We start from the raw sequence: 15,785 nt of genomic DNA, 5'->3' as shown, positions 1-15,785 counted from the left end.
CATTGTGTCATTGTAGCACAGGCTGGATTCTTACCTCACAGACCTCCTGCCTCATTCAAGATTATGACGATTAAAGCATTCACCACCATGCCTACTACCTTGCTACCTTTTGTAAAGCACTATAGTTACCACTTATACTATACAAATTGGTAATCAGAATCCTTTCTGCTGTGTCTGTCTTAACCATTTTCTTACATTTACTGTAGCTAAGAGAGACATCTTTATTAACATTTTTTTAGTGTAGGTAGTGACTTAGCTAGCCACCACCCCACCCCCCTTTTTTTCCTGGAAAGAAACCAACCATTCTACATTTCTGAACTTGAGTAGGTTGTGATGAAAACAATAGCAGAAGACAAAAGCTTTCTTATATAAAATTTTTGAACTGAAAGTCACATGTTGAACAAAAGATATTTAAATTACCTACAGAACAAAGTAAGATCTTTCATAAGAAACAAGGCTTCCTGCCAACTCCCTCAAAGCTGCTCCCAGGCCTGTTTCTCATTCACTACCACTATTTCAGTTTGTATGTCCAAGGATGTGTTGTTTCTTTTTCTCTTCCTACCACCTAAGTGACACATAGTTGGCAGGGAGCATCTGATTATTGGATTGAGTATAAATCAGGTCTTAAGAGCAATGGCTTGCAGTTAGGAAATCTGAATACTACAGAACCATAGAATTGAAATTTGGAAGTGAAAACAAGTATTTACTATAAAGTTAGGTAATTATGAAAGTGTTATTTTAAAATAGTGACCAGACAACTGCTCAGAACCTCATGTAGCTAAGGACTATTTATTAATATTTTTTCTGCACTTAAATTTTTAAAAATTGTTTTTAATTGTATGTATGTGTCTGTGAATGGATAATTGTACAAATACAGGTGTGCACAGAGGCCAGGGGTGTTGGAATACCCTGCAGCTGGAGTTACAAGTAATTGTGAGCTACCTGATACTGGTACTGAGACTTGAACTCAGGTTCTCCAGAAGATTTAAACTGTTGAGCCATCTCTGAAGGCCCTGGATTTTTGTTTTTTAGTAGAAAATTTCTGTTTATTTGCTTTCATATGTAAGAATTACAATAGTATTGATTTAATTTTTCATGAACTATTTAGTAAATTTTTTTGCAGTCCAAAAATAATTCATTTACTTTAATATTTTCTTTGTTATTAATACATTACTAGTCCATCAAAAGTTTACCTACTTTATTGCTACATTTTAACACTTTAATTAAAGTTCTTTATCTTACTATTATTTTTGTGTGTGTGTGTCTCAGTTAGAGGCCAAAAAATTGGATCCTCTGGAATTGAAGTCACAGGTAGTTGTGAAATTGTTGACAAGGATGCTGAAATGTGAATGTCCTTTGGATGAGCAGACAATGCTCTTAATCGCTGAGCCATCTCTCCAGGCCCTAAAGGCAGTTAGGTCATGGTGGTGGAAGAAGCAATTAAAGGAAAAGTAATTAAATAACTGAGGTCACAGATGTTTATTACCTAGTCTGGAACAATAAATGAGTTACCATATTCTATCATGTATCAGCCTTTGGCTTAACAGGCCACGTGTTTGGTGACTTGGTGCTGTACACATGTGAGATACATCCCTGACATATTGGGACTCTTAAACCTTCTAAGACTGGACTTACAAGCACAGAACATAAATCTACTAAAGCTGGACTTGTCTCCAGACTCTTCCTAGTAACTCATTTTTAAGTTTACTCATTAACCTGTTTTTATGTTTTTACCAAATGATCTCTTTACAAAAAAAGAGCTAGCCCTGGAACTTAGCAGTGTAGGTGAAGGAGAGAGGATTGCATAGCTCCACCAGAAAAATGAGTCCAGGCAAGGGTTCAGTCAGATTTTTGAGTTCATTGTTTACTGAATCAGAAAGGCCAGCTGTACTGGCTTCAGCAAAGGACATGATCTAGAAAGGACAAAGAGTTAGGCTAATTTGACTTGCAGGTCTGGTGAAGGGCTGTCATCCTCTGTTTTACTTCTTGACACTTCAGTGTCCTATAAATAAGGGTCATAAAAGAACCCAGTTTCTAAGGGTATAATGGGCCATAATGGTATCTCCTGATTTGTGAACAACTGATAAAGCCTTTCTAGGCAGAGATAAAACTTTGAGATTTGAAGCCGCCAAGCAAGAGATGACAGGAAATATGCTTTCTCCAGTTTTCCCATGATCATGCAGACAGTTTTATAGTACTCATGTTTTATAAAATACAACAGAGCAAAGAAAAAGGGAAGTAGGTAGAATAGGTTTATGCTTTTGACACAGGGTCTCAGGAGGGTATTCAGGGTGGCCCAGAACTTGCCATCTGCCTATTCTGGTCTCCTGAGCAGCATGGCCACTAACTAGGCCCAGATCTTCAGGAAGAGATTAGTTTCAAAGTCTCAGCTCTAGTATTATTTCTTTAGAACAGTTTTGTCTACTTTTATTTGTTTTTAAAATTTTATTTTATGCATGTGAGTGTTTTGCCTGTGTATGCATATCTGTGCACCATGAATTTCTGCTTCTGGAGTATCCTACCACTCTCCTAGGTTATGTGGTATTGAGTATCAAACCCAGGGCTTTCAGCATTCCAGGCATGCACTCTACCAACTCAGCCACATCCCCAGCCCACTTACTTGTGGCTGTTTGTCTAACTCTACTGGAATGTAGGATCCATAGTGGCAGGAAACTTACTGTTTGCTTCATTTTGCTTCATCTTTAGTACCTGGAACAATGTCTGACATGTGGCTCAGTAACAGTGAATAACCCTCACTTTTTACAAAGGAGATTTGAGAGGAGATGCCCCCTTTTCTCTGTCCTCCTGCTCCCTATGTATACATTAAAGGAATCTTCATGTGTCTTAACTGTGAATGTTCTTTCAAGTCCATTATACTTAGTATGAACCAGTGACTTCCTGCCTGAACTTTGTCTTTTATTTCATGAAATCATAGCCCACAGCTTTTGAATGGTTGTTTTCAGCTGGCAAACATAGTGAACAATACATCTGGAAATATTCTGTCATATTTGATCTGAGAAACTCTTAAACCAGCTGCTGATTTGAAACGCTTTTATTATGCTACAGACAATATTGTCTCCAGAAGCACTGGCTCTTACACAGCACTGTCTGATGCTTTTTCTGAGCTATTAACTTGATAGAAAAAAAACCAAAAACAAAATACTTGTCTTCAATAATTTATGCATCACTTGTAATCCCTAAGAATAGTTTATTGTAGCCTTTTTCTTTAGCTGATTTACTGTGCATTTAGGGATTTTTCTTGCTCACTTTTTTCAACTTGCTTTTTTTTCCCCCCTCCAGACAGGGTTTCTATGTGTTGTCCCGACTGTCCTGGAACTCACTCTATAGACCAGGCTGGCCTTGAACTCACAGAGATCTGCCTGCCTCTGCCTCCCAAAATGCTGGAATTAAAAGTATGTACCACCATCCAGCTTCACTTTTTTCTTTAAACTCAAGTTAAAAGTTAAGTTAAAAGATGCTCCTTACCAAGGGCTTGAGAAGTTTTACATTTCTGTACTATAATGTGGTTTAACTTTGTAACTAAGCATACCTAAGTTGATACATGCTAATAAAGTTGGTAAATTTCACTGGGTACATTGTTTGTCTCTCTCAGTTGACAAATTATATTTTAAAACAATGTTTAATTTCTTTTTTTCTTAGCTGGGAATTAAACCCAAGGCATTATACATGCCAGCCCAGTGCCTTATCACTGAGCTATAGCTGCAGACTGGTTTTATGATTTTAGATTGACCTGGAGCTCACTCTGTAGCCTAGGGTGTGCATTTGTCACCTCCTGCCTTTGCTTCCTGACTGCTGAGATTATAGGTGTGAACTACCATACCTCACTGTAGTTCTTTTAAGTGAAATATAAGGTCAGAAGTATTCCCCACAGTACTGAGTCTGTATAACCATATTGGCCTCCCTTCAAATAAAGATGTCTTAATTTGCTTAACTGTTTCTGTTAGGTAAGTTATTTTAAAAGGACTTTGGTTGTTAATAACATTGTAGTTGTATACTTTTGTGAATATTGTGATCATTACTCAATTTTGGAGTTCTTAGTTGTGACAGTTTTTATGTTTCCTAAGATACAGAAATAAATCCTCAAAGAGAATGTGCATATTTGTGTTGCTGCTTGTAGAGCATGGAACTACATTGTTGGCATTCAAAAGTATATATTATTTCTTTGCAAGTTGTTCTTTAATTATGGAAAAGCACGTAATTTTCAGGTTTATGTATACACACACACCTATATACATATATGCGTTACTATTAAAGTTGCATGTTTTCTTGTTTGATTTCTAGTATCAGAATTTCATCAGATATTTCTTTCAGTCTCTCCCGTCCCTCCCCCTCCCCCATTTATATTTGTGTGCATCATATTTTGTTTATTAATTTTAGTCTGCTTAAGTTGTGTACTATATGTGACTTTTAGAGATGCTTTTCAGCATTTGCATGTATATTTTCAACAGGTTTTTCTATTCTCTCACTGTTTTCAGTGATGACCACAGTTACTCTAGAGACATGGTAACAGCACTGTGCACTGTGCTTGGACTTCATAATTGTTTTCTAATTACATTGTAAAATATGTTATGGGAACATCCTTTGTTTTCCTCTTTGAGACAAGTTCTCATGCATCCTAGGCTGGCTTTGACCTTACTATGTAGATAAGGATGCCCCTGAATTTTTGATCCTTCTGTTTTCATCTCCTAAGTATTGGGTTTACAGCTGTGTGCCACCATGCCTGGTTTGATTGACCTTAATAATTGAAAGTACAAATATTTTCTTTCAAAACTAGATTATGAAGTTTTTTTTTTCTTTTTTTTGGTGGTGTTGTTTTGACTGGTACTGTCTGACCAGGCTGGCCTCAAACTGCTGACAATCTTGCCTCAGCCTCTTGAGTGATGGGATTGCAGGTGTATGTTACCATACTGGGACTCATTATGTCTTTAAGTATGTTTGAGATGTGCTTAAGTAAAAGTTACTGACAGTCTGAGAACTTACACTTGACTCATGCTTTCCTCTTGTAGGTTGGAAAAGAGACAGTTCAGACCACTGAGGATCAGATTTTGAAGAGAGATATGCCACCAGCATTTATTAAGTGAGTAAAGTATTTGTTATTAAATAGAGTAATACTCTTAGACAAAGTAAATTGATTCCAAGAACTCCTTCTGGGTTGTGTGTGTGTGTGTGTATGTATGTATGTATGTATGTCTTCATGCACATGTGTTCAAGTGTATGTGGAGGTCAAAAATAAATCCTAAAGAAAAGAGCCCTTTATTTTTGTTTTTGATAGCTGACTCCCAGTAATAACTAGGATAGTAAGTAGCAATCCCTTTGGCAATTGGAAATGAAAAATAGTATTTTCTCCTGCTGTTCTTGTATAAACTTTATTTCAGAATAGCCTCAGATCCCTATTTGATGAGACTGTGAAGCAATAAATTATGGAATGGATGATAGAATTAGTGAGTCATCATTGTACATATTTCAGTGAAACAGTTACTCAATTAAGGTTAATCATAGGCAAAAGCTCAGAGGTTTGAACCTTTACTGTACCAGGAGGCAAAACCCTTGGTGTCCACAAGAACGTGGGAAAAAATACTGAGCAGTTTATTTACTTAATTACTTAATTAGTTACACTGAAATTGTATTGTAGCTTAAAGCCCAAACAAGATGAGTGTTGTCAGACCTGGAGGCAAGTAAATTCACTAACATGTAAAACACGATGATTTTGTTTTTTTCCTTGCTTTTCTTTAAGATGTAAGGAAGGGACAGAGGGAAACAGATGGAAGCAATTAATAATATCCTTGGAATTGCTGAGTAGGACATTCTTTGGAACTATTTGGTTGATGTTTGGATGTTTCTAGGGCATTACTGACCTAAGTCTCCTTTCAAGTCTGTATTTTGTGGATCTGAATAGTGATTTCTTCTTAGGCAGCCCAAGGAAGTCAGTAAGTGTTAGAGTTAGTTCACTGTCAGCTTCACTTTCTAGAATGTGAGGGTACCAAGGCAACAGAGCATAGAAGATTCTTGTCTGGGGGTGGGGGTAGGGCCATACTCAAACCATCTTGTATATATTTAAAGAGCTTTCAGAGCTTCCAGGGTCTAGATATGCCATTTCAGGATTTGGATTAAGTCCCAAAATCAAATCCCTGGCTTATGTGACTGTCATTTCAGGGAATGTTGGAAAGTGAGTTTAATATTCGTTAAAAATGACACACAGGTTGAATATTTCTAGTAAAAAAAGATTCCCTTTCCCCAGATCCCCTTAAAATCAGATTTTCTGATCTCAAGCATTTTAGATATGAAGTATTCAACCTGAGTTGAGATTGTAATTGGCATTGAGGAACTTAGAATGCTCAGGATAGGCCTTCTTGTAAAAGAATCATTTAAAGGCGTGTTTAACATCTTTAATCTCAGCACTCAGAAGGCAAAGGCAGGCAGATATTTGTGAGTACAGGGTCAGCCTGGTCTATATAGTGAGTCCCAGGACAGCCAGGGCTGCATAGTGAGACCCTGTTTTAGGAAAAACAAACAAACAAACAAACAAACAAATAAAACCAGAGCAAACCCAAAAAACAAAGACACTTTAATACAGAACAAGATTTTCATGGCACAGCATATCTTTCTTACTTGTGGGTGGGACAGGTTACCTGGTCTCTGACTGCACTAGAAAAATAAGTTCCCCATTCACTAAGTTTACCCAAGATTTGAATCACAGCCACACTGTTGCACAAGAGGTAAATAGGTGCCATAGAAACTGTCTTAACTGTCATAACCTTTAGGATAGCAGTAGCCATGATGTGCTATGAAAATATTAGAAGTTATCTGTTCTTTAGAAACTGTCAGTAGGCATGACAGCTCTTTCATTCCATGTTTATATTTGTTATTTATCAATCATTATCAGCCAGCTGAGCATTAACTAATATTTATATATAACTGATTGATTAATGGTCTAGATATATTCATTGGTTAATTATTGATTGCCTTCTATTTGTCTAGCATGCTCTTTGCTACATTGAATAGCAGTTTTTACCAGTATACAGTGAAAAATTCCCTTTGAAAAATGTAAGAAGTTTACTAATAATAATAGGCCACAATACTGTACTTTAAAAAATTTGAGGGCTGAACAGATAGATGGCTTAGCAGGTAAGAGCACTGGCTGCTCATCTAAAGGACCTGGCTTTGGTTCCCAGCACCCACATGGTAGCTCACACCCCTCTGTAACTCCAGTTCTAGGGCTAGAGACCCTTCTGGCTCCCAAAGGCATTGGGCAGTATATGCATAGAATGCACAGATAGACGTGTAGACAGATCAAAACAAATATGAAACTCCAGGAGGTAGGAGCAGGTGTTGTTGTAAAGAAAAAAAATGAATGGAAAGTGTTTAGTCATACATCCCTGTCATTACTGCTTATGTTGTTGTTGTTTTTTTTTTATGCTCTCAGTGAAGTGTAATATACTATTTTGCCTTTTATTATGGTTTCTTTACTGGAAGAGGAATGAGTGGAATGACAACTGTTATACCTGGGAATTACACATAGTTCAAGACACACATGTGGGAGCATGTTGGGATATATGACATTTCTTTTTGTTTTTACTTTTCAAACAGTAGTCTTACTTGTAGCTCACCTGGCTTCTAATTCAAGATTCTTCTGCTTCTTCTTTCTGAGCAACTACTTGGATTACAGGTTTTTATACCCCCTGTGTATTAAAGAGAAACAAAGAGTGGAGTTATTTTGAGAACTTCAAGTTCAGGAGCTGTGATACAAATGGGTTTCATAAAAAATGTCATTGTAGGCATGACTAGTAAAAGAAGGTGACATGCATGATGTGAGACTTGGGAGAATAGAGGATGGAGAAGGCAAACTGCTCTGGCTGTAGTAATTGGTGGATGTAACTCATGGAGGCCTATGAGGAAAGGTCTGGTGACAGTGGAGGTGGCAGGAAAATAAGCCTAGTGAGGTAGTTGGACCCAGGGATGAAGGTTCTTGAAAGCCTGGCTGGGAAATTTAGAACTTTGCAGTTGTTGAGCTACAGAATGACAACTCAAAACTGGTTTTTCAGCAAGGTTCATAGTCCGATTCAGATCGTATAATAGGTGTAAGAGCTAAAATGAAGGAGAAGAAGTTGTATGTCAACTGGCCAGATTCATTTTTTGTCAGTGTGGATTGCTTCACATTGGTTCTTTACAGGGGAGAAATGTTTATGGTTAATTGTTTGAATTTGCCTTAGTTATAGTTTCTGTGGTAGCAAGTAAACACCATGACTGAAAAGCAAGTTGGGGAGGCTTACACTTCTGCACCATAGTTCATCATCTAAAGATATCAGGGCAGTAACTCCAACAGGGCAGGATCCTGGAGGCCATGCAGAAGTGCTGCTTTCTGGCTTACTCTCCATGATTTTCTCAGCCTGCTTTCTTACTGAACTCAGGACTACCACCCCAGGGATAGTTCCATCCACAATGGGCTGGGCCCTCCACCTCCCCCACCAATCACTAATTAAGAAATGCCTTACAGCCAGATCTTATGGAAACTTTTCTCATTTGGGGTTCCCTGCTTTCAGATAACTGTTTTGTGCATCAAGTTGACATAAGACCTGCCAGCACACCTTGGGGAAAAATGCCTTTGCAGAATATAGTAGGAACCCCCTCCCCCCTTTTTTTTTAAAGACCAGGTTTTACTAGGTAGTCCTGGCTGTCTTGTTTTAATTGGTTTTGTAGACCAGGGTGGCCTCAAGCTCATAGAGATCCACCTGCCTGTGTCTCCCAGATGGGAAGTTCATTCTTATTTCTGTAGTAGAACAGAAACCAGTGAGAGAGTCAGTTCTTGTGCCTGTCTAAGGCTGCTTAGTGCTCCAGTGTTTTCAGGGCATTGCTGTGGTCTTGTGTATGAACTCCCTGGAAGGAGCAGAGTAAACATTTTCTCCTGGCAGGGACTGGAAAGTTTCACTCTCTGCTTCACTGCTGCTATGAACATCCTGCTGGTAACTGTCAAAGCTTGGATTGATTTTTGCAGCTTGCATTATTTTTGAAACATATTGGGATGTATAGACCTGCTGAATAAATCCGTGAGCTGTGTGAGGGAATGCTCTATGTTCCACCCATTCAATATGTTTTCTTGGGGAAGCACCCCGAGTTTTTCATCCTTAAACTCTATCAGTTAAGCATAATTTTGGCCCTTACCTGTAAGATTTTAACACAGCTTAAATTGTGTATGAGGAATACATTTTAAAGTGATTAAAGCATACTTAGAGCTAATTTCGGTCTTTTGACCTAGGGAAAATAGTGTTCTGTTTTATATCATTAACACTTACATTTAGCTTTTATTTTATTTTGGTCTTGAGAATCCAAACTAAATTGTCTTATAATTTGTATTTTTAAACCCAATTGTTGGTTAAAGTGCATAGAATCATTAATTTTTTTTTTTAAAGCATAGTATTCAATGTCATTTGTTTACCTGGGGCTACTATGTGCTTTTTATGTTTCAGTGTTCATTTGTTTTTAAATTTGATATTTTTGTGATCCTTCCATTGCTATTATAAGAAGACTTTTATCTCTTCAACTGGATGACCAAGTTTTGTGAGGTAATCATTCATGTCTGCCAGCTGCCTCACTGCATTTCTGACCCAGAGCAAGCACTCTCATTTTAAATAGCTCACCTTTGGACTTGCTATATTAAACAAAGATGTGTATTGCTGTTTTGGTGACTTCCTTAAAAAAGAATTTGTGCAGCTTTGAATCTTCTCAATAATAAGGAGAGTTTTTTTTTTTAAATTTGTAGACAAGTTCTAAATAGGTAGATATAAGTTAAATATTTGGTTTGATTGAAAAATGAGCAAATAAAACATTAAGCATGTGTTACTTGTGTTTCCATTGTCTATAGAATAATCAAAAGATTGGAAAGAACTCAGAAGAGAAAAGAGGGCCCAGAAGCTCACATATTTACTGGGATGTGTATACATATATTATCATGTAATTCTGAGAACACCAATATTAAGATTCTGCCCACTTTTGAGGTAGGGTTTCATGTGGACTAGTTTAACTTTGAGGTAGAAATGTAGCTGAAGATGGCCTAAAATCCTGATCCTGAGGTTGCAGGGTTATGCCACCAGTTATAAACCCATTTTATAGATAGAAAGGCTAATATTTGACAAACTGACTCACTCAGGATCATCTCATTACTTTCCTTATTGCAGATTTCCTGGTTTCCAAGGGTGTATTTATTTTACTGTCTGACCTTCCAGAGGTAGTATGACCCCACCACTCATCCTTGGACAGTACTAGCTTGTTTTGTTTTCAGACACATGGTCTCACTGTGTAGCTCTGGCTGCTTTAGAACTTGCTGTGTAGCTGTGTAGGCCAGGCTGGCTTTAAATTTAAATTCACTTGCCTCTACCTCCTGAGTTCAGGGATTAAAGTTAAAAGTTTAAAAGATCATCATTTACTCTTTTCTTAAGTGTTTCAAAAAAAAGAAAAAGAAAAAGAAAAAAATGTACACATGTAATTTGTGATGTATTTCACTTCTTAATGTATTATTTGTGTGCATGTGTGTAGTATATGGCATAGTGTGAGTGTAGGCATGTGTGGGTGTGAAGTCAGAGCACAGCTTTCAGGACTTGTTTTCCTCTGCCCTACAGAACAGGGTCTCCTTTGTTTCTCTTCTGTTGCTGTTGTGAGCTTTGGGGTGATTCTGCAGACACATGCAAGCTGTCAACTTATCTAGCTCTTCTAAGTAGGCTCCAAGGATATAGCTCAAGCTATAAAGCTTGCACAGCCATCTCCTTGGCTCATTTGTCTTATAATTCTGTCACATAAGTACCGCGTGCTAACCGATAGCGCCACTGGAGCACCCTTGTCTTATAATTCTGTAAAGAGTCAAAGTACTAAGCTTTTAAGGATCACAAATGCTATTGACTAAGTGACTCATCTTATAGATATGCTGAGACTGTTGACTGCCTCAGCTTTTTCCTGGGAATCAGGGTTGGGGGAGATAACTAAATGGAGAAAGTACCTGCTGTGTAAGTATGAGGAACTAAGTTTGGATCCCCAGCATGTACCTAAAAGGATACTGGGAGTCAGGGGTAGAGCGGAGACTGGAGAGTCTGGATGGCTAACTGGCTGGGAAGGTAGTTGAGATGATTCTGATTGAGGAAGACACTTCAGGCAATGACTTCTGACTTTCCCAACACACACACAGATACAGACACACACACACACTCTCTCTCTCTCTCTCTCTTTCTCTCTCTCTCTCTCTCATACACTCACACACTCTCACACATACTCTCACACACTTTCACACACTCACACATCCACTCTCTCTTACACACACACACACACACACACTCACACACTCATGAATGAACATACACATATGGAATAAATTAAACAAAAAGCAAGCAGAAACACTTAAAGCAATCAGGTACACATATTCCTTTACTTTGACTTTTCCAATATAGGTCTAGCCTCAGATTAAGAAATTCATTCTTAAAGTTTAAGTTTATATGTTTGTTTTCCCTGGAACTGTTTAAAATCTTTATTGTTCTTCTGATAGTAGAACAAAAGGAACCTGTGAAACAGCTTCAGTTCTTAAATTCCATGTATAAACATGTTATTATTTAATCTACTTCATTTTGTAGATTTATGAGACAGCTGAGACTCAGAAGCTCAGTAACCTGTTGAAATTAGCTCAGTGCAGGAGTGGCGAAGGTCCTAACCCAGGGCTGTCTGACTGTAAGGCGTGTGCTAAGACTTGTTCTCTTCTTTGTGAAAATGCTTTCTGATAACAGAAGGTATAAACTGTCTGAAAAAGTAAGGTTGGAGTTTGGTGATGGTTAGCTTCCTGCCATAGTCTCTCCATTTTTTTTTTATTGCTTTCTTCTAATAAATCCAATTATTTTAAGAACTTTATGATAGCTGTTTTTCTCCTCAAGTCTATATTTTCTGTTCCTGGTAAGACTTATTTTGTTGTGGTGGGGATCCATCCCAGGGTCTTATGATGTTTAGACAGTCGTTCTTCTGCTGAATTATACCTCTAGCCTCTATGACATTAAAACACCTAAACAACAAAATTGATAGCTTATTTTTATTTAATTTTTCAGTATCCATTGAGACAATCACAGTTTTTATCTTTTATTATGATAGGCTGTAGTCTGCTACATGAATGTAAATTTTCTGTTAATGAACTACCCTTGCCTTTTTTTTTTTTTTTTTTTTTTTTTGGTATAAATTGTATTTGCTTGTGATTTTAAAAGACATCAATTTCCTTGTGGCATGCTCAGGGGTTTTCAGGCAGTCACTAGTTTGAGGCCACCCTGAGGTACGTAGGCTAGATAGTGAGATCTGTGTTCCTGCCCCCTCCACTTAAGAAATTCTCACCATCTAGTCCTGGCTGACCTCAGACACCCTGTCTCTCCTTCTTCCTGCTTCAGTTTTCTGACTTAATTATCTGATATTTAAGTATTTTTGTTTCATTTATTTCTTTATGTTTCTGGGTATGGAGGTCAGAGGATATCCTCCTTCCACCACGTCAGTTCCAGGCTTGGTGGCAAGCACCTTTTTCATTTGATCCATCTTCTCGGTCTTGAGTGGCTGATGTTTTAAAGGTCTTCAATTCTTTGTTCATGAAGAACCTTGCTCTAATATTCTTGTTCTGTTCTTGTCCAGATTTATTTATTTATTTTATATAACCAAGTCCATTTAAATGAAAACAAACATTTATAGACAATATTTGGGAATTTGGGCGTCGTTCTTTCCAAACTACTTCCTGCTGGTAAGGGGTGCTGTCATGGGGGATTCAAAGAAGATTCAGATATCCTGGCTGTAGTCTGTAAGGCTGCTTTGTCCAGCTGTTTTGAATGTAGGATCACCTTGTACTCTGTTTCAGGCGGTCTGGCGTGATCAAACCACATTAGTCTGGAAGGAATCCACATCTTTTCATTTTCTGTGGAAACAAAAATAGAAATCCTTTTCCCCAGTAACTTGTCCTTGAACTTAAATTTTGGAGTCAAAACATTTTTTAATTTAATTTATTATTTTACATGTCGATCCCAGTTCCTCCTCCCTCCCTCCCTCCATCCCTCCCTCCCTCCTCCCTCCCTTTTACCCTCTCTGCCCTTTCACATGCACTCTAACCCCCCTCCCCTCCCATCCGCCCACACCAATTCCATATGTAGGGGAACACCATCCAGTTGTGGTCATGTAGGTCTGACAGGTCATGTGAAGTAGGGACTAGGGCTTCTCTCCTGTCTCTAGATTAAGGCAGTTATCCCTCCATGGGGGATGTGTTTGCAAAGTCCTTTTGTGCACCAGGGATACATCCTGGCTCCACTGTCTGAGGTCCCTTAGACTGCTCAGTCCTTTTGGCTGAGACCCATATTCAGGGGGGCCTGAGTCAGGTCCGTGCTGGCATCCCAGCTATCAGGCTGGTGGCCCATTAGCTCCTCCTTGTTCAGGTAAGCTGTCTCTATGTGTTTCTGCCGCCTGGTCTTGTCCTCTCCATCTGCATCTGAGTTCTACTTCAACTCAGTGTTTATGTATGGGTGTTTGCTCCTGTTTCCAACTCCACGGATAAGCTAGTTGTTGATCTCACTCTCCAGGAAGGGCATTTATGGTAGCCTTTACACAGAAGCTCAAATTATTATTTGGCAGCAATCTTGTAGTTCTCTAGACCTTTCTTTGTGTTCAATTTTATCTTCAAACCAATACTGGCTCCCTCTTTTATGTTCTCTCTCTCTCTCTCTGTCTCTCTGTCTCTCTCTCTTTCCTGTCTTCTATTCCTAACCAGGCTCAATCTTCCTGGTCGCACATGTTTTCCTTTCCTCCCCCTCATTTTCTCCTACTTCTCTCTCCATTCGCTGCCCTCCCCCACTTCCCCTGAGCTCTGGGGGACTTGTCCCTTACCAGTTCTGTGAGAGACTTTATATGAATCTCTTAGAATACACCTTGTATCCTAGTTCCTCTGGTGGTGTGAATTATAGGCTGATGATCCTTTGATCTAGGTCTAAAATCCATATATGAGTGAGTACATACTGTGTTCCTCTTTTTGTGACTGGGTTACCTCTTTCAGGATGGTTTCTTCAAGTGCCATCCACTTGCCTGCAAATTTCAAGGTACCATTATTTTTTTCTGCAGAGTAATATTCCATTGTGTAGATGTGTCACATCTTCATTAACCATTCTTCAATTGAGGGGCATCTAGGTTGCTTCCAGGTTCTTGCTATTACAAATAGTGCTGCTATGAACATAGTTGAACAGATGTCTTTGTTGCATGGATGTGAATCCTTTGGGTATATGCCTAAGAGGGGGATTGCCGGGTCCTGTGGTAAACTAATTCCCATTTTCCTGAGGAACCGCCATACTGATCTCCAAAATGGCTGTATGAGTTTGCACTCCCACCAGCAATGGAGGAGTGTTCCCCTTTCTCCACATCCTCTCCAACATGAGGAGCTGTTTTGTCGAAAATCAGGTGTTCATAGGTGTGTGGGTTAATATCACGATTTTCAATTCGATTCCATTGGTCTACCTGTCTATTTATATGCCAATACCAGGCTGTTTTCAGAACTATAGCTCTGTAGTAGAGCTTAAAGTCAGGAATGGTGATGCCTCCTGAAGTTCTTTTATTGTATAGGGTTGTTTTGGCTATCCTGGGTCTTTTGTTTTTCCATATAAAGTTGATTATTATCCTTTCAAGGTCGGTGAAGAATTGTGGTGGGATTTTAATGGGGATTGCATTGAATCTGTAGATTGCTTTTGGCAAGATTGCCATTTTTACTATGTTTATCCTACCTATCCAAGAGCATGGGAGATCTTTCCATTTTCTGGTATCTTCTTTAATTTCTTTCTTTAGAGCCTCAAAGTTCTTATTATATAGGTCTTTTACTTGTTTGGTAAGCGTTACACCAAGATACTTTATGTTGCTTGTGGCTATTGTAAAGGGTGATGTTTCTGATTTCTTTCTCTGTCTCTTTGTCGTCTGAAAAAAGTAGGGCTACTGATTTTTTTTTTTTTTTTTTTTTGAGTTTATCTTGTATCCTGCTAGTTTGCTGAAGGTGTTTATCAGCTGTAGGAGTTCCCTGGTAGAGTTTATTGGGTCGCTTATGTAAACTATCATATCATCTGCAAATAGAGACAGTTTGACTTCTTCCTTTCCAATTTGGATCCCCTTGATCTCCTTTTGTTGTCTTATAGCATTAGCTAGAACTTCTAGTACGATATTGAAGAGATATGGAGAAGAGAGGGCAGCCTTGTCTTGTTCCTGATTTTAGAGGAATTGGCTTAAGTTTCTCTCCATTCAGTTTGATGTTGGCAGTTGGTTTGATGTATATTGCTCTTATTATGTTTAGGTATGTTCCTGTTATCCCTGACCTCTCCAAGACCTTTATCATGAAAGGGTGTTGAATTTTGTCGTAGGCTTTTTCCGCATCTAGGGAGATAATCATATGGTTTTCTTTTTCTGTTTGTTTATATGGTGGATCACGTTGATAGATTTTCGTATGGTTAAACCATCCCTGCATCCCAGGGATGAAGCCTACTTGGTCATGGTGGATGATTTCTCTGATGTATTCTTGAATTCGGTTTGCCAGTATTTTATTGAGTATTTTTGTGTCGATGTTCATCAGGGATATTGGTCTGTAGTTTTCTTTCTTCGTTGTGTCTTTGTGAGGCTTGGGTACCAAGGTTATTGTGGCCTCATAAAAAGAGGCCACAATGAACCTTCTGTTTCTATCTTGTGGAACAGTTTGAGGAGTATTGGTATTAGGTCTTCCTTGAATGTCTGGTAGAATTCTGCAT

General features: G+C 38.5%; 1 protein-coding gene across 2 annotated transcripts in view; it reads left to right on the top strand.

Annotated features, from left to right (window-relative positions):
* Positions 1–15,785, top strand: part of Vcl (vinculin) — a 104,044-nt gene that overhangs the window by 26,871 nt on the left and 61,388 nt on the right. For both annotated transcript variants that reach the window (XM_051174456.1, XM_051174455.1), the window contains exon 2: positions 5,028–5,098. In XM_051174456.1, coding sequence (XP_051030413.1) covers positions 5,028–5,098 — 71 coding nt within the window. The remainder of the gene's footprint in view (positions 1–5,027; positions 5,099–15,785) is intronic.

The sequence above is a fragment of the Phodopus roborovskii genome, unplaced genomic scaffold (genome assembly GCF_943737965.1).
Source record: "Phodopus roborovskii unplaced genomic scaffold, PHOROB, whole genome shotgun sequence".
Lineage (NCBI taxonomy): Eukaryota > Metazoa > Chordata > Mammalia > Rodentia > Cricetidae > Phodopus > Phodopus roborovskii.
This window is presented reverse-complemented; position numbering and strand designations above follow the sequence as displayed.